At 46.8% G+C, this 17,144-nt stretch overlaps 1 protein-coding gene across 1 annotated transcript; it reads left to right on the top strand.

The window, feature by feature from the left end:
• Nucleotides 1-250: 250 nt before the first annotated feature.
• Nucleotides 251-4,474, top strand: LOC102810566 (chromosome unknown open reading frame, human C10orf71). The gene has a single exon (XM_006874616.1). The coding sequence runs from the start codon at nt 251-253 to the stop codon at nt 4,472-4,474; it is 4,224 nt and encodes a 1,407-aa protein (XP_006874678.1).
• The last annotated feature ends 12,670 nt before the right edge of the window (nt 4,475-17,144 follow it).

Here is a 17,144-nt window from a genome sequence, read left to right as displayed (position 1 = left end):
CTGATGTTTGAAATATTGGTGACATAGTATCCAGCATCATACCCACCAATATGTAAACCACCACAGTACAACAAATGGACAGATGGGTGGTAGGCCATGTTCATGCCCTGTACTTATTTCTTCTGCAGAGAAAAAAATTCTCACTTGGCAAACTGCATCTGACTGACCGGGAGATCTGGTTCTGAAGGAAGAGGGCTACCCCCACACCTACAGAAGTACGGCTGGCTGGTGCCTTCCTGTGCAGCAGACCATGCAAGGCAACAAGAAGGGCATGGATGGCCTCAGTGACTCATCCAGCATTGGCAGCCTGCTGGACGATGCAGACCGTGAGGTGAGCAGCCTCACAGATCGTGCCTTCCGCAGCCTGTGCATTTCTGAGGACACGGCCTTCAGTGAATCCCCAGACTTCACTTGCCAGGTGTTGGGGAGCCTCCACCAGGGCACTGTGAGTCACACCCAGAGGAAGAGTGGCATCTGGAGCCAGTTACCCTCGCAGGGTGGGGAGCATGCCGGCTGGGCAGCCACACTTCAGCAGCTACCCAAGTATGTGCAAGGAGAGGAGAAGTACCCCAAAGGCAGCCCCCCACTAACGCCAGTCCAGAGGAAGCTGGAGGTGCCACTTTCTGGCCTGAGAAGCAGCAGCAAGCCTCTTTCCAAAGTATCATCCCTAATTAAGTCCTTTGACAGGCCAGAGAGCCAGCATAGTGACATTAGGCCTCCCCCAAGTAAGCCTTCCACTCTGAAAATTGCTCCCAAGTTTGCTCCTCTTCCAGAAAGCGGTGTCAACTTCTGCTTCGATTCCGCTTTTCTGACTGTCAGGAGGGTGCCCGCTGAAGTCTCCAGCACTCACCAGAGTGGCCATCAGCCTGGCAGGAAGCACCAGGAGCAGGAATCCCCAAAGAACCCTGAAATGTCCTGTCACAGCTCCAGCACCTTCCTCCCAACCCCCAATGTCTCTAGCTCCTCAGAGTCCAGGTTCCATTCCCCAGCCCACAAGACAGTCAAAGGGGAGCCTGGGAAAGGCAAAGAGTGGGTTCCCAAAGGGACCTTCCTTCACAGTGAAAACAGTGCTTTTGAGTCGTGGGATACCCTCCAGCCACGGCTACTACAGAGAAAAGACCCTACTGAGGTCCCAGAAAGCAAAGGGCCCAAACATTTCCAGGAGGTGCCCCTGCTAAGAGAACCCCATCTGCCTGAACACAAAGTCTCCCCCAGCCAAATGCTGCCAGGCTTTAGTCAGGAAGAGAGCCAGCAGCACACTGGGACTCTCTCCACATCTGGACCCTGGGACTCAAGGGACCCTGGGACCCAGGTGTTCACAATGGAGAGGAAAGCCTCTAGCTCCCAGCCTGACCCTCCACTGAAATCAATCCAGGCTCCATGGAGAAAACCGAAGGCCAGCAAGACAGGCAAAGAAAGTCTACAAGATGCTTCAGAAGAAACAAAACAGCCCTACAAGAGGGCACCCCCTTTGTATGTAAAGCAGACACTCGAAGGACAGTTTCCTGAAGCTGAAGCTCCTGACCTACCTGTAGACCCCAATGAGCGCTACACTCCTCCTTTTAACATCAGTGAGCTTCTGACACCCATTCTACCCACCAAGCATGTCCTGGACTCGTTGAACAGCCAGCCAACAGAGAAGATTCCATCACCCCCAGGACAGCCCAATGGATACCAAGAGAAGGAGCCAGGTGAGGGCCAGTCCTGGGACAATTACAAATCCAAAGCCCCTAACCTGCTCTTCAATCTCAAAGATGTTCGTAAGCATGTGAAAAACATCTATAGTCCCAATCCTCTCTTGAAAGGCCTTGATGAAAAGCCCAGAGATAAGGTCGAAGACAAGCAAGAGATTGTTAGCAATGGAGTCATCCTCCCTGTCAGGACAGTTGAGGACAATCCTAGAGCAGAACCTAGTGGTTCATCTGCAGACATGTTTGGAACTCTTAGCTCAGCTCCAGCTAGCACCAAAGCCCCCTTTTGTGTCAATGGGGAGACTGTGGAGACAGGCAGCTATGAGGAGGACAATGCCTATGGAGAGGCAAAGCTGAATCCCACCAAGCCAGGCTGGGGCCTGGACTCCAACAAGCACATCCTCAGGAGGCAATTCTCACTGAAGCTCTCTAGCCAAGAGCCCGAGGCTTTGAAAGCTGCTGAGATGCCGCAGGCCCACCAGCTACAGAATGGGTTTTCTAGATCAGTCTCCCAAGACTCAGAGCCTGATACAGAGGCAGGTCTGCAGAACCCAGACTCCTACCAGAAGCCCTCTCCAGGGCCCCTTTCTCCTGAGGAGGAAGATGTATTTTATAGTGACAGCCAGTCTGATTTTATGCCAGGTCTCCAAAGCAAGACTAAATTAAGCACCAGTTCTTCAGATCAATCCTTTGCCTCATTCGAAGATCAACAGAAGATGTTGTGTGCCGAGAGTCAACAGACAAACAGGAAGAATGATATGAGTGTAAGTGACAGTCAGAGGGATGAGAAGGAGAGAATGTTGGGAAAAGACAGGCAGCAGATGCCCTTAAGTAATGGGCATGTGTGTACAGATGAGAACAGCAAGGGGGAAAGGTTGGAAAAAGATGGTGAGAGTTTGTCTGAAGGAAGACCAAGGAAGGTATCAACAGAAGCAAATTTCAGAGGCTCTTGTGTTGGAGGAACTAAGGCTATGGCCCTTTCACATACCAAAGAGTTCACAGAGGCACCGTCTTCCACTTTGAACAAGCATTCGCTATTTTTGATTAAAGACAACACCCTCAGGACGACTCCTGTAATCAAGCCCATCACACTGCCCCTCCTGAGGACTCTATCATCAGAGGATCCCACCAGTGGTGGCCGGAAAGAAGCGGAATCCCCAAGGCTAGCTAAGGATCCTGGTGTCTGTGCTCCAGAGAGCCAAGGAATGCCCAGCACCCCAGCACCTGACCACCCACTGCCCACTAACATGCAGGACTCACCCTGGAAGCATAAAGCCCACCAGGGTCCAGAAGACCTCCTGCAGGTAGCCAGCACAGCCAAGACAGGAGCCTTGCAGTCATCTGTAAAGGGGGCTCTCCCATCTCCTCCACTGGTGGGAGATGGTGATAGAATGAGGCCATCCCCAGGTGTGGCCCCTAAAGTTGTGGGGAACAATGGCAGGAGGAGCTCCACAGACCAGGTGAGGTTGAATGCTCCAAGGTGCATGCCACGAATCACTTTCCCAGAAGATGACACAGAAGACAAGACAAGCCCACACTTACTGGGGATGTGTTGGGAAGAGCCAACAGGAGGTTTCAAAAGTACCTTTTTGTCCACACCCAGAGCAGGGGCCCTAAGGAAAAGACTGATCCCCGGTGAGATGGTGACTTCTCCCAACGCCAGTTCCCTAGAGGGAGAGAGCATGTATTCTCCCACCAGCAGCAGCGTCCCCAGTGAGCTGAGTATGCTGCCTCAAGAGGACCTGCCCAGAACCAGCCCCAGGGCTCGCCTCTGCCCTGCACCAGGCATCCAGAGGGAAGATGTGACCCACGCCTTGTTATGGGAGGAGGCCTCTGACCCCCAACTTGAGACAATGGCATTAGACCTCAGGTCTTTATCTCCCAGAGGTTCCCTTGTGGACATGACCAGCAGCTCAGCAGGTCTTCCAGAGAAGCTGGGACCACCTGTGCAGCCAGAGAGGTCTGTAGGCAAGCCACCTGCCGTCCCACCCAAAAGTGAGAAGGCCCTTCGACGGGCGAAGAAGCTGGCCAACAAAAAGAAAAAGACTGATCAGGGACAAGAGAGACCTACTGAGTCCTGGGAGGAGCGAACCTGGTCCAAGGATATAAAGAGGGCCGGGCACAGGGCACTGTCCCCGGAAGAGATGCCTTGGCAACCCAGTTTCCCTGCAGTCCGGTCCCTGCCGCCTTCCACACACCGCCACTCTGTATCCAGCTTCTCAGAGCACAGCATGATGTGGCCCAGGGAACCTCCGCTGGCCAAGCCCCTGCTTCCATGCCCTGCCACACAGAAGGTCCTCCAAGATCCCCAGTCTGGGGAATACTATGTCTTTGACTTGCCACTTCAGGTGAAAATTAAGACCTTCTATGAACCAGAGACAGGCCAGTATTTCAAGGTCCCTATCCCATCCTCAGCAGGGGGCTCCCCAGAGCCCCCTCTGGCAGCAGAGGCACTGGATGACCATCCCCTGCTGTTGGCTGGCTTCCAGCCCCTGCCTGTGACAGCCTTGACACCTCTGCGGTGTGCCTCCCAGCTCTCTACTCCCACCTTCCTGTTGTCAAGCCCTCCCGTCACCAAGGTGGCCACTGTTGGGCACAAGGACCCCCACAAGGCTGAACTGCAGTGTGTCTCTCAGGCCTCCCGGGACTCCACCCAGAATATACCCGGCCAGTACCCCAAAGGGCCTCCCCAGAGCTCACAAGAGGAAGGCAGAGAAGCTCCAAGCCTAGAGATCATCGCCATCAATGACTTAGAGGATTTTGTCACTGAAGACTTTTCTTGAAAATTAAGGCAGACTAACCCTCCACCCTCCAAATAAACCCAGAAAAGCTTACTTACCCGCCTCCCCAGAACAATCACTCTTTCTGTCTCTTGCACACACACACCTATACTCAGACACACGTTATGTACACACATGCACAAACATGCCTACATGCACACATAGACAGCTCCACATACTTAGCCATTTGAGATCCCTCAAAGTCCAAAATGGTGTGGGAGATTCTGAGAAAACCCACCACAAACTCCCCTCAGGCAAACCTCTGCTAAAGAGCAGGTCCTCTGAGGGGCACTGTTAGCATCCCTTGGTTCCTCTTCCCAAATCCCTCCCACTCTTCACCTTGCTATCCTTCCTTCCTTCCTTGCCCATCCCCTGAACCATCCAACCCCTTCTCTGGGTCAGGGTTCTGTGGACACAGTAGCTAGAATGCTTATAAAGAGCTGTGTTGGAGGAGCCACCCAGGCAAGCAGACTACACTGAGACAGAGGCTGAGCTGTAAACACACAATGCCAGCACAGACAAGGCGACTTCATCCCAACGCAGAACCACCACTACTCAGTGTCCACTGCATCTAGGCAAAACTGGCTCAGGGACTAACCTAAGACAATGGAACATCTTGTTGAAATGTTTGAATAGGATAGGTTTTCTTCACAGGATGTACCTTGCTTCTGAAAGCTATTTTCTGATAAAGAAAAGGCTGCCTTTAAAAATGTGAAACAGTTTGCAGGTATGTTTCTCTCTCCAACTCCTGTCTTCCTTCTATGGGTACAGCAGATCTGCCCAGCTAGTGGTTTAAGGACCATGTGGACTCCAGACCTGTGTCCCTGCCATATGGGGCATGGGGTCCTCCATGCCTGAGCACTGTACTGAATTTGGGGTCAGCTTGGCTCCCTCCCAGCCCAGCATACCCTCCTCATCTCTTTCACCCTGTTGATGCCTTCTCTGATAGGGCCAGGGATGCAAAAACAAAGTCACCCAACCCTCATCTCAGGCCCAGGGTAAGAAGTCAGCCTGATGCCTTCCTATGCAGCCGAAGAAAACTGCCCCTAACTTGTGACCAGCACGGTGCCCTAGCCTCACAACAAAACAAAACAGTCATTTGTCTGAGTCTCAGGTCCTTAATGCTACCTGAATTCACAGCATCAATGCCATCAGGTTTGGCTATCCCTAGAGAGCCAGCCAGAATGATTAGTGAGGAGTTGAGGCAAACCCCAGAAAAAGTGTTGCCTAACACAGGGGTGAGGAACCTTTTTTCTGCCAAGGGCCATTTGGATATTTAGAACATCATTTAATATAAATTTATGTTGCCATGAAAAAGCTCTGAGATTTGTTGAATTTCAAGTCCCACCTGCAGTTGCCTTGGCAGGACCAGACCAAATGATTTCATGGACTTATACAACCTTCAGGCTAGATGTTCCCTCCTCCTAGTAAAACTCGGTTAAAAGTAGCTATTCCCCACAAGGAAAAATAGCCCATTACTGACTTTATGTTTCTTTTGCCTGAATTCTGGAGTAGAAGCAACATGTTGTTATTATAAGCCGGTTCTGACTCCCAGCAAGTCTATGTAAACAGAACACAGCCCTGCCCAGTCCTGTCCCATCCTTCCCAGTATTGCTATGCTTGAGCCCATTGCTGCTGCCATGGTGCCAATCCATCTCATTGGGGAGCTTCCTCTTTTTTTGCCGACACAGAGCAACATACACAAAGCTAGGAACAAAAAGATGGATATTTGAAAGCAAGGCATTTAACATCTGCTCCCAGCAGAGAGCAAGCATTCTGTGGACACCTGGCTCCCCAGAAAGTGAGCTTGAGAACTTAGATCACACAACATCAAGTGCTCTGTGTCCCTGCAGAGTACAAAATCACTACCCCAGGAAAACCAACTCACTTTCCCAATGACTTTCTCCTCCTTCTGTCTTTCGATAGGGCTGATTACATATGCCTTCTCCCTCCCTCCGCTCGCCTTCATTTTCCCTCTCACCCCTCCCTCCCTATTTGCTTCTTCCCCTTTCAATGTCCCCTCCTTCCTCTCCGCCCCCCCCCCAAACATTGGCAGTTCCTGCTCTGTGCCAGGCACTTCAGGGGGTGAAAGGAGTTGAAAATATCGAGATAATAAGATCGGATCTCAACCCTCAAGGAGTTAAATCTAGCGGAGAAGAAAAACAAGTACAATCCTATATGGTAAGTAATTTAATAGGATGCTTTGAGGGAGAAGAGGCAGGCTTCCTGTGGGAGATGGTGTCTGGCCCTGGCAGCAAGCAAAAGACAGCACATCACTTACAATGAAACCAGAATTTCCCCAGTATACTTTTATTCATGCTTTTATTCTGGCTACCAAGCAAAACTGATAGATTCATTTTGCCATATAAAAAATGTGTGTAGCTAATTATTTATTAGTATTTCTCATCATCACAAGAACTAAGCCAGTGCGGTCCCCCAGGATAGATCCTCATTGATTGAAATTTCATTCATCTGAGTTGCCCATAAACACCACTATTTCTACCACTGTATTGAATGGGATAGTGGTGAGAACTGTGCAAATATATTGCCTGTGAAAATCATACGTAAAGACCACACCCACATCTTCTCTTCAGTGCATGGCTCTTCACTGTGAATCATAGCCCCTCCTGAGGGGAGTAACATACATGTGGAGCAATTCAAGGAAATGGCAAAGTTTCTGGAGCTGTTCAGCTGTAAGCAACCAAGAGTTGTCATTGTGGAATTGCAACTATGCGCCAACCCTGTGTGAGAAGCTCTGAACCCTGCTCTCTAGGAGAGCAGTGCACCTGTTAACCTCCATTTCCCAAAGGGAAACAAGGACACTGGGAAGTTCAGTCCCTTCCTAGTCACATGGCCAGTAGATAAAGAGCCAAGCTGGGAACTTGGCTCTCACTGACCTCTTGGAGGATTTACCTAACTCCCCACTGAGCATGGTCTCCACATCACCTAGGACTTGTGAGAAATCCAGAATCCCAAACCTCATTCCCTCAAGGTATCTGGGTGGCTTGTCTGCAAATAAAGCTTTGAGAAGTGTTAGCATAGAGTTTAGTAGACTTGGGAATGTCTGCAAGGTCAGGGTCCTCAGTTCAAGCTCACCAGCCACTTCTTGGAAACCCTATACAAGGTTGCTGTAAGTTGGAACCGATCCAACGGCACTTAACAATAACAACAACAAGGGATGCCTGAATGTCTTCATATTCTGTGTGACTCTTGTGCAAGGGGACTTGCAGGGAACTAATGTAGACTCAGTGTGACAAGGATATCTCCAATGATTAGAGCTCTGTGAAATGAATGTTGAATGACTTTGGGGACTACCAAGATCCCCATCCCTGGAGGTGCACTTTAGAAACTGAGACAGTGATGGATTCAGATGTCAGAGGAGCCTCACTGGATTTTGTGTCAACTATAACTCTGAGACTTCTGATACATTTGAGTTCTACTATTCAATATCTTGTATCCACTGTCTAAACATGAGTGACACGTTTGCATATAAAAGATGAGCTCTCTGGAAAAGCCCAAATTCTATACATATAAGAAATATTTGAACCCCGGTGTTCCAGTGAAGGTGTCTTGTGTGGACCTTCCACAGCTTTCAGATATGCAGACTGGGTGAGCAGAGAGTAGTCTGATCCCCATCACCAGCACAGACACAGAGCTCATCCACACCCCGAGCCCTACGCAAAATGCCTTGACAGGGACAGAGAGAATCAGAGGCCGTCTGAATTAAAACATCCATCTGCCCGCAGGCATCTGATGCCAGTGATGATCCTCCTAATGATCCCACCCCCAGAGGAGGAGTCCTAGCCCTGTGCGGGATTAGTCACCTGGGTTCTTCCTTGCTTTACTCCACATTCATGTGATCAGACTAACCAAGTGCAAGAAATGCACAGCTGTGGATTTTAAAGCTCACAGAAGATTGTGGTGCAGCCTGGCTTGCAAATACTACTCCAGAGCAGTGTCCATGCCCCTGGACCAGCCATGTGCCCAAGTGCTACCCTTGCCCAGAGTTCTGCCCAAAGGAAATCCTTCCAAGGAGGATTTAGACCCTCTGGGTCAAGCCTGAGATCACTGGGGGCCAGGGAGAATCAAAGGCATGCCCTTTTGTGTAGAAGACTCCTTGAGTGGTTCAGTTAACACGTTCAGCTGCTAACTGGAAGGTTGATAGTTTGACTCCACCCAGAAGCAACTCAGAAGAAAAGCTTGGTGACTTAGTTCTGAAATAGTATCCATTGAGAACCCTACAGAACTCAAGCACCAGCTCTACCCTGACACTTGTGGGGTCACCATGAGTCAAAGTTGGCCTGGCATAGCTGATTCCACCTTCTCCAGGGAAAGGCAAGACCCCAGGGCCACCCCTGTACTCCAGCAGCTCAGTAAGTGGAGGGGGGGGTGAGGGGAACAAGCTGCTCTAGATCTTCTGCCCCTCACCACTCCAGCTATTTCTCAAAGCTCTGACACTGAAATCTACAAGGAAGGAGGAAGATGGTGTCATTAGGAATAAAGCTGGTGGATGCTGCAACTGTGATCAACACAAGTATTTGTGGATTGAGGAGTTACACTGAGCATCATCATTTCCAAATCAATAGCCCAGTCCTTCTGGATTCATCATTTGTTCCAACTGCCTTCATCATTCTTCTCGAGCCTCAATTTATCTTGGCAATAGCTGCACTTGACACTACTTGCCCAGGTTCTTCCATGTCGTTACACTTCTGAGTCCCAGAAGTGCTCAGAAAGCTTATACCCATCCTCCCTGGGTCCTTTTTGTCTCACTTCATGATAATGTCAGCACCTGTTTTCTTACTCACTCAGAGCCTCCCTTATGTCTCCCCACAGTCAGCCCTTTATTCCACTGAATTTGGGAGATTTTTGACTGATATAATTTTCTTTCACTGTTACCAACCCTAGGTTACTGGTCCATCCTTCTTGCTACTCCCACACTTTCACCAGTGCATTTTTCCTTACTGACCTAATTTGCTTCCCAACTTCCAAATAATGAAAGTACCAGCAAACCAAGTCAAAAATGAAATGTTCTGTTTCTAGCAGATCCCTCCAGCCATTGGTCTCAGCAATGATGTCCCCCCATTCTCTTTCTTGTACCTATAGCCTTTAGAGTCCTAGAGTGGCACTGTAGGATAAGCACTAGACTACAAACTGCAAGGTTGGTGGTTCAAACCAACCAGCCACACCTCGGAAACCCTATACAGTTTCACTACGAGTTGGAATTGATTCCATAGCACTTCACAACAACAACATAGCCAATGGCATGACCTTCATTGTGAATGCACCTGCAGTGTCTTTGTCTAATCAGGTGTCTGTGGCACCTGCATGAGGCAGGTCATTTCTGGGGCCCTCCCTGTCTGTCCTGACCCACATACCTGTTGCCCCATCTTCACTGCCTGAAGTGCCAATTTCCAGAAAATGGTCCCTCTGAAGGAAACATTGTGAACAGCATGAGGCACAAGCTCAGACTGAGTACCTACAGCCTCTGCCCTGCACCTTCTCTGATTGTCCAATAGGCAAGGGTGGACTTCAGAAGTTGAGCCAGATGGCATGAGTTCGGGAGGCCAGCTCAGTTTCACTGGAAAGAAGAGGATCAACAAAAATGAGAGAAAGCCTCCAGGAAACGGACTGATACATTAGCTGCAGCAAGGGACTCAAACATATTCACAATCATGTTACACATGTGTTATACATGTTATACATGTGTCACCTGGACTCAGAACTGGCTCAGGGCCAGCTAACAATGAGCTGTATCACAGGCTACACTGTATCACAGGCTACACTGCCTCACACTGAATGACCCAAAGAAACTAGAACTAAACCCCACACAGAACAATGGAAGAAAGAGAGCAAGAAGACGACTCACAAGTATGTGAGGATGTAGAATGCACGGCTAATGACCTCCAGGAAGAATTGTCTCCTTTGCCATGAAACCAAAAGAACAGGATGGTGCTTGGTTACTATTGCTAAACATTTTGATCAAAATGCCAAAGAAGAGTCCTATTCAAAAGGGGATATATAAAACAGAATTTCAAATCCTTATGGGCTGTGGGCTTTCTACAGCTATGCAGGGTGGATGAAGCCCTGAAACCATTGCTCTGAGATCATCTTTAAACCTTAAACCAAAAATATCCCCTGAAGTCACCTTAAAACCTAACCATAGTTTAGCTTAACTATTAAAAAAAAAAAAAAAATAGTCTACTTGGAGCATTATGATACTTTAAGAACTATCTATGTGGTACTAAACTTACAACAGTAGCTCAAAAGATTAAGATAGGAATGTTAGCGGCCAGTGAGTTTATGTTAATGAGGTAGGAACAACTCAGAAAAGGAAGGTAAGAATGATTACACAACTTAAGGAATACCACCAATGTCACTAAATGATACATGTAGAAACTGTTGAAATGGTATGCATTTTGCTGTGTATATTCTCAACAACAAAAACAAATAAAATCTAGGTGGAAAAATTAGAGAAAGGAAGCTCCAAGGTATGTTGTTAGGTGTCATTGATTCATAGCAACCCTGGACACAACAAACGGAAACACTTCCAGGACCTGAGCCACCAATCGTTGCTACACTTGAGCCTATTCCTGCTGCCACTGTGCCAATCTATCTCGTTGAGAGAGTTCCTCTTTTTTGCTGACCCTGCACTTTACCAAGCGTGATGTCCTTCTCCAGGGACTGGTCCCTCCTGACAACATGTCCAGAATATGAGAGATGAAGTGTCACTATACTGGCTTCTAAGGATCATTCTGATTGTACTTGTTCCAACACAGATTTGTTTGTTCTTCTGGCAATCCATGGTACTTCCAATATTCTTTTCCAATACCATAACCCAAATGTATTGATTCTTCTATGGTCTTCCCTATTTATTGTCCAGCTTTCACATGCATATGAGGTGATTTAAAATACCATGGCTTGGGTCAGAAGCTCCTTAGTCCTCAAACTGATAGCTTTACTTTTCAAGTTCCAGGATATAGTCACAGTAAACTCATCTGGGGTCTCCCCCTCAAAGCAGGCCCCCACTCTTCCTGGCTCCAATTCTCAGTGATTGCATTGCCAGATTGCTGCTTCACAAAATCTGTGAGAGATAATCATAAAATGATTACTGTTGTCTTAAGCCATTGAGTTTCAGAATCTTTATTACATAATAAATTACCAGAACACTCTCTCTCCTAGCCTTTCTCCTCTCTCCACCAACTTTCCCTGCTAATAATCCCAGTGTATCCTACTGTGTCCCAGTTTAGACACCTCTTCTGTAGCGGGGCATGCTTGGTTCCTTACCTCCTGACACCCCTCAAGCCCCCGACCCCATGTCACAAGCACCTCTCGTGATGACCTGACTCATTGTTCTTCTTCCTCATTAGTGTGACCATCAGTTCCAGAGAGAGGGACTTTGTCTGACCAGGTCATCATTGTATCCCCACCAGTTAACCCAGTGCCAGGTACAAGGCAGGCCATCAGTAATCATCACTGATTTCAACAGAATTTTTAAAGGGTTGAAACCGGTAAAAATAATCTTTTCAGGCAATGCCATAGTAACAGTATTTCCTCACCTTTCTCCACTGGTTACTTAGCACCATGCGGATGAGCTCCCAGTCCCAACTCAGAGCAGGCACATACCTCCTAGTGGGCAGCTGAGGACACTACACCTCACAAATGTGGTCTGTAGACCCTAAGACCTAAGAACAGATGTTTCACAATGTAACCCATAAGTCAGTACTCACATTAACTAATGTTCTTGGATGAGGAATTCCACACCTGCCAACACAAGGAAGCCAAAAGGTTTGCCAAACACTCACAAATAACTTCAAAACCCACATTAGAACCAAATTATTGTTTGGTTTTGTGATGGTAAAATGATGAAGACATTAGACAAATTATATTAGGTGGTGAATGTGCTTGACTTTGTGATTACTACCGCAGGGAGGACTCTCAGCAGACAGTCTTCTGAAGTATTTCATCATGTCTGGTTGCCAAGTGAGAAGGCCAGATTAGTATACATAGGGTTTTAACTCATAAACCACTGAAGAAAAATGTTTAGAATCATGAGGGTAAGTTGAGTTAGTGATTTTTATCTCTCCATTTTCCTTCAATTCAATGAAACTGTCTAATTTAGCTCTATAAATCCTATATAGAGTGAGTATGAGTCAGAACTGACTTTGTGGCACTTAACAAATGGAGAAATAAATATTTCAACAACAAAAATTATTTTAAGGGATAAATATCATACTACCTAAGAATATAGGAGTCCTGGTGTGGTGCTGAAAGTTAATGCACTGGACTGCAAGGTTGGTTTGGACTGCAAAGTTGGAAGTTCAAGTTCACCAGCTGCTCCTCAGAAACCCTATACAGGGCCGCTATGAGTTGGAACCAGTTCAACGACACTTAACAACATCCTAGAGGTTTAACTCTAAGTAAAATTTAATATTATCAATCAGCAAGAAGTTTTTTACATCTTTACATTTTAATTAATTCCTCAGTGATTTTTTAAACAGATGACTCAAAATTTCTTGGAAAGTAAAATCAGCCACTAAGAGATTTTTCAAATACCCCCAGAAGTTGTAACAGCTTCTTTTAAATATGTTTTAAGGCTCCAAAGACTTAAAAACCAGTTGACCTCAGCAAAACGCATCCATTAAAAGAACCCTGATAGTGCCTTCTTCCCAGAGCATGTGGTTTTCACCAACAGGGCCAGTCCATTCATGCCTGGAAGGGGCTCTGATTTCTTACATTTTGTGTACCAGGGTAAGAGCAATATGTTATATTTCTTCTAAAACCTGTGCAGGTATATTTGAATCTAATAAGAGTCATCCAGGCTATGGCAGAAGATGCTGAGGAGAAGGGTTTCTCTAGGATAATCTAAGCTCTATGTTGATGGTCCTAGAAAAGATCTTACTAGGCCCAACAAAACTCTCAATGTGACTCCATTTTCCCTGACATTCAGGTACAGATTCAAGCAAATCAGGTGAGAGATGTCCACCCAAAGTGACCTCAGTGGTGGTGGTGGTAGTTATGTGCCGTGGAGTCGGAACTGACTCATAGTGACCCTGTACAGGGTTTCCGAGGCTGTAAATCTTTATGGGAGCAGAAAGCTTCATCTTTCTTTTGTGGAACAGCTGGTAGTTTTGAACTACTGACCTTAAGGTTTGCAGCCCGATTCGTAACCACTATGCTACCAGAGCTCCTTAATGTGACCTCAGTAGGTCCATTCAATAAGGCCACTTTTATATAAATCCAGAACCTTTGGGACTTTTAACAAGAATTTAAAAGAACTCTGTTTATAAATAATTTTACCACACTCACTGATTAAGCTCTTAATTGAATTTACCAAACACTTAACTATTTCAACTAACTCAACTACACAGTGTAGTTGAGTTCATTGCTGAATGAAGTATGAGAAGATTTAGAATGGTTTATGGGGAATAAATCCATTCTCTTTTCATTCTTTTTTTCCACGAACCTTTTGAAGCTTCTCATACCAGTTCTAAGTCAGTATAAAATAGGCAGACAGGACTGGGATCCTGGAAAGAAGGGAAACAAACAAGGTGATCCCTGTGATTACTCTCTGGAGGGAATTTCTAGGCTTCAATGCAGGAAGGGGAACCTCAAACACAGCTGCAATCTAGCTGAATTGAAGACATAAATATCCGAGTTTGGGGATGTCTGTTATTGTTGTTAAGTGCCATCAAGTCAGTTCCAACTCATAGTGACCCTGTATAGGGTTTCTGAGGAGTGGCTGGTGGGTTTGAACTGTCAACCTTGTAATATTAGTCTGGTGGGAAGGACTAGTAAATTAGGAAAGAAGGTAGCAACGCAGAAGAAAAGTTCTGGAAATCTGCTAATAGATCTCCTCAAATCTTTTGCCGATTACTGATATGCACGTGAGGGAAAGAAAACCAATTCTAGGAAAAGAATCAGTAGAAATAGACAGGTAGAACAATTATCACAGAATGCTGGAAATAGTTCATGTCCCATTAATCATAAACATAGTAAACAAGGCATTGGGTATAACCTTTCAAAAAGTATCACCCTAATTGTTGTTGTCGCTGTTAAGTGCCGTCGAGTCAATTCTGACCCATAGCGACCCTGTGTAGGGTTTCCAAGGAGCAGCTGGCGAGCTTGAACCACCAACCTTGTATTTCAAACAACTTTGCAGTCTGATGCATTAGCCCACAGCACCACACCAGGATTCCATCAATTCAATTCTAACTAATAATGACCTGGAACAGAAACATAGTGCAGCATCTTGCACCATCCTTGCAACCATTGGTGTGTTTGAGCCCACTGTTGTAACCACTATGTCAGTCCATCTCATTGGGGGTCTTCCTTGTGGTGAGGCTAAAATAAGTCCTAGAATAACATGTGCACTGGATATACCGTTAAAAAAAAAAAAAAAAAAGCTTGAAGGTAAGATTTCCAGCAAGATGGTAGACTAGGCAGGCACACTACACTGATCCTCAATAACAAACACACAAGAGATCAGATGAAATAGATATGAATTGCCACCATTTGAACTTTTGCAAGCAGTCTGCACTAGAGAGTGACAACACAAAAGCTCTCCCGTGGCTGGCAATGAAAAAGTTAGGATCTTCCCTAGTACCTCACACTCTCCTGATGGCCAGAAGCATGGCCAACTCCCATCTTCACCCACCTGAGCCCCCACCCTGCACAGTCCTGGTTCTATGTATGAAGTACACCTCTACCCAGTCTGGAGACAACTGAACTCGGCTGCGTCACACCAGCAGAACTCACAGTGTTGGATCCCTGGGAGGCTCGGAACTCCTTCTGTAACCAATCACCTTGCCTGAAGATGCCCTCTGAGTCCAAAAGAGCACCTTCCAAGAACAAACACCCTGATTTAGCCATCTTCTGAGTCAACATAAACTACTTCCGGATCAGGTGCCCTGACCCCAGACAGCATCAATTCTGGCAGGAACTCCATCTAAAACAAGACGTCCCATCCAGAACTTTGTCCCCCTACCCCACCCCATGATTTCCTTGACTGGCAGAGGGTGTTGACTAATACCAACTGTCCTTCCCCCTGCAGTTTTCTTCTCTCTTGGTTCTGTTTCTACTCTACTTTTCTTCTTTGTTTTTTGCTTCTCTTTCTTTTCTTCCCCTTCCATTGTTTTTATGCTTTCTTTCTCTGCTTTGTTTTTCCTTTTCTGTCTGTTTCTTTTTGCCTTCCCTTCTTCTTTCTCCTTTATATATTTTCTCTTTTCCTTTCCCCCTCCCTACATTTATTTATGTTTTTCTTTCTTTTTTACTCTTCCTTTGTTTTAATTTTCCTTTTCTTTTTTAGTCATCAATTGTTTTTTCTTGCTGTTGTTTGTCTGCTTCCCCCACATACACTTGTTTTTTTCTTTATTATCTTCTTTTTGCTGTTGTTTCTTTTTGTCTTTTTTCTCATGTTTTTATCTTTATTTTGATCTCTCTCTCTCTCTCTCTCTCTCTCTCTCTCTCTCTCTCTCTCTTGAAGGAATACAATAGTACCCACACAGCCTAGCCATACCCATACCTCATGCAGCCCCATCTAATGGTTTAGGATCACCATCTGTTCACAAACCAAGTGATCATCAAGAGATAGATACCACTTCCGGTAACCGACGGAGGCAAGACGACATGGGTAAGGAGAGCTCCAAGGACAAAGGGGGAGATCTCAAGGAGGAGGCCGTCCAGTAGTGAACTCAAAACCCTCAAATCACCATAAGACTCAGGGCATATGCCTCCTCTACTAGCTTTTTAAAAAATCACGCCACGGAGGAATTTTTGGCATTTTGAACTTTCACCCACCAGTGCCGGCAGCGACTGGCCCAGCTCCTTGGAGTTTTGAGGGTGGGGCTAGAACCAGGCCCAGCAGGGAATCTCAGGTGGACAAAAGCCTCAGGAGAGCTCTCTGACCCAGCTGGAAATCTCAAGACATGTAGCAGGCAGGGAAAGGGGGTTTGACCAGGGTGCAGAGAGATACGCAAGTGCTGTGTCTTTTGGAAGTCATCAGACGCAAACTATATCTGCCAGGCCAAGCGGCTTTTTGGAATTTTGAACTTTCACCTGCCAATGCCGGCAGTGACTGGCCCGGCTCCTTAGAGTTTTGAGGGCGGGGCTAGAGCCAGCCCAAGCGGGGAATCTCAGGTGGACAAAAGCCTCAGGAGAGCTCTCTTCCCCAGCTAGAAATCTCAAGATGTGTAGCAGACAGGGAAAGGAGGTTTGACCAGGGTGCAGCGAGAGACGGAAGTGAGGCAAATTTGAAAGTCATCAGACGCGGACTCCACCCACCAGCCCGAGCGGCTTTTTGGCATTTTGAACTTTGGCCCACCACTGTGGGCAGTGACTGCCCTGGCTCCTTAAAAGAACATTCTGAGGACTTCCGGCGCTTCCATGACTGGGCAGCACAGCCTCCCTTCTGCTATCGGAGGATTCCACTCGTGTTTTTTATTTTGATGTTGGCTTGGTTTTCTACCCGACGGGTGTTGTTTGGCTGTCACATAGCCTCCCTTCTGCTAGTGGAGGAATCTTTGTCCCCCTACATTACCCGAAAGAGTCAGCTATTGCTGCCAAATAGCCAAGCTGCAATAACACTTTATAAAACACCAAATCCCAGGTAAGAACCAATACCAGCTGCCATAAACCAGGGAAACAAACAACACCTGTAAAAGTTACTCTGAGTTAA

Source organism: Chrysochloris asiatica, unplaced genomic scaffold, assembly GCF_000296735.1.
Source record: "Chrysochloris asiatica unplaced genomic scaffold, ChrAsi1.0 scaffold00289, whole genome shotgun sequence".
Lineage (NCBI taxonomy): Eukaryota > Metazoa > Chordata > Mammalia > Afrosoricida > Chrysochloridae > Chrysochloris > Chrysochloris asiatica.
Note: the sequence above shows the minus strand (reverse complement) of the source record. Positions and strands in the feature narration are given on the sequence as shown.

Coding starts and splice junctions, on each gene's coding strand:
- LOC102810566 (XM_006874616.1), top strand. CDS start 251: ATGCAAGGCAACAAGAAGGGCATGGATGGCCTCAGTGACTCATCCAGC.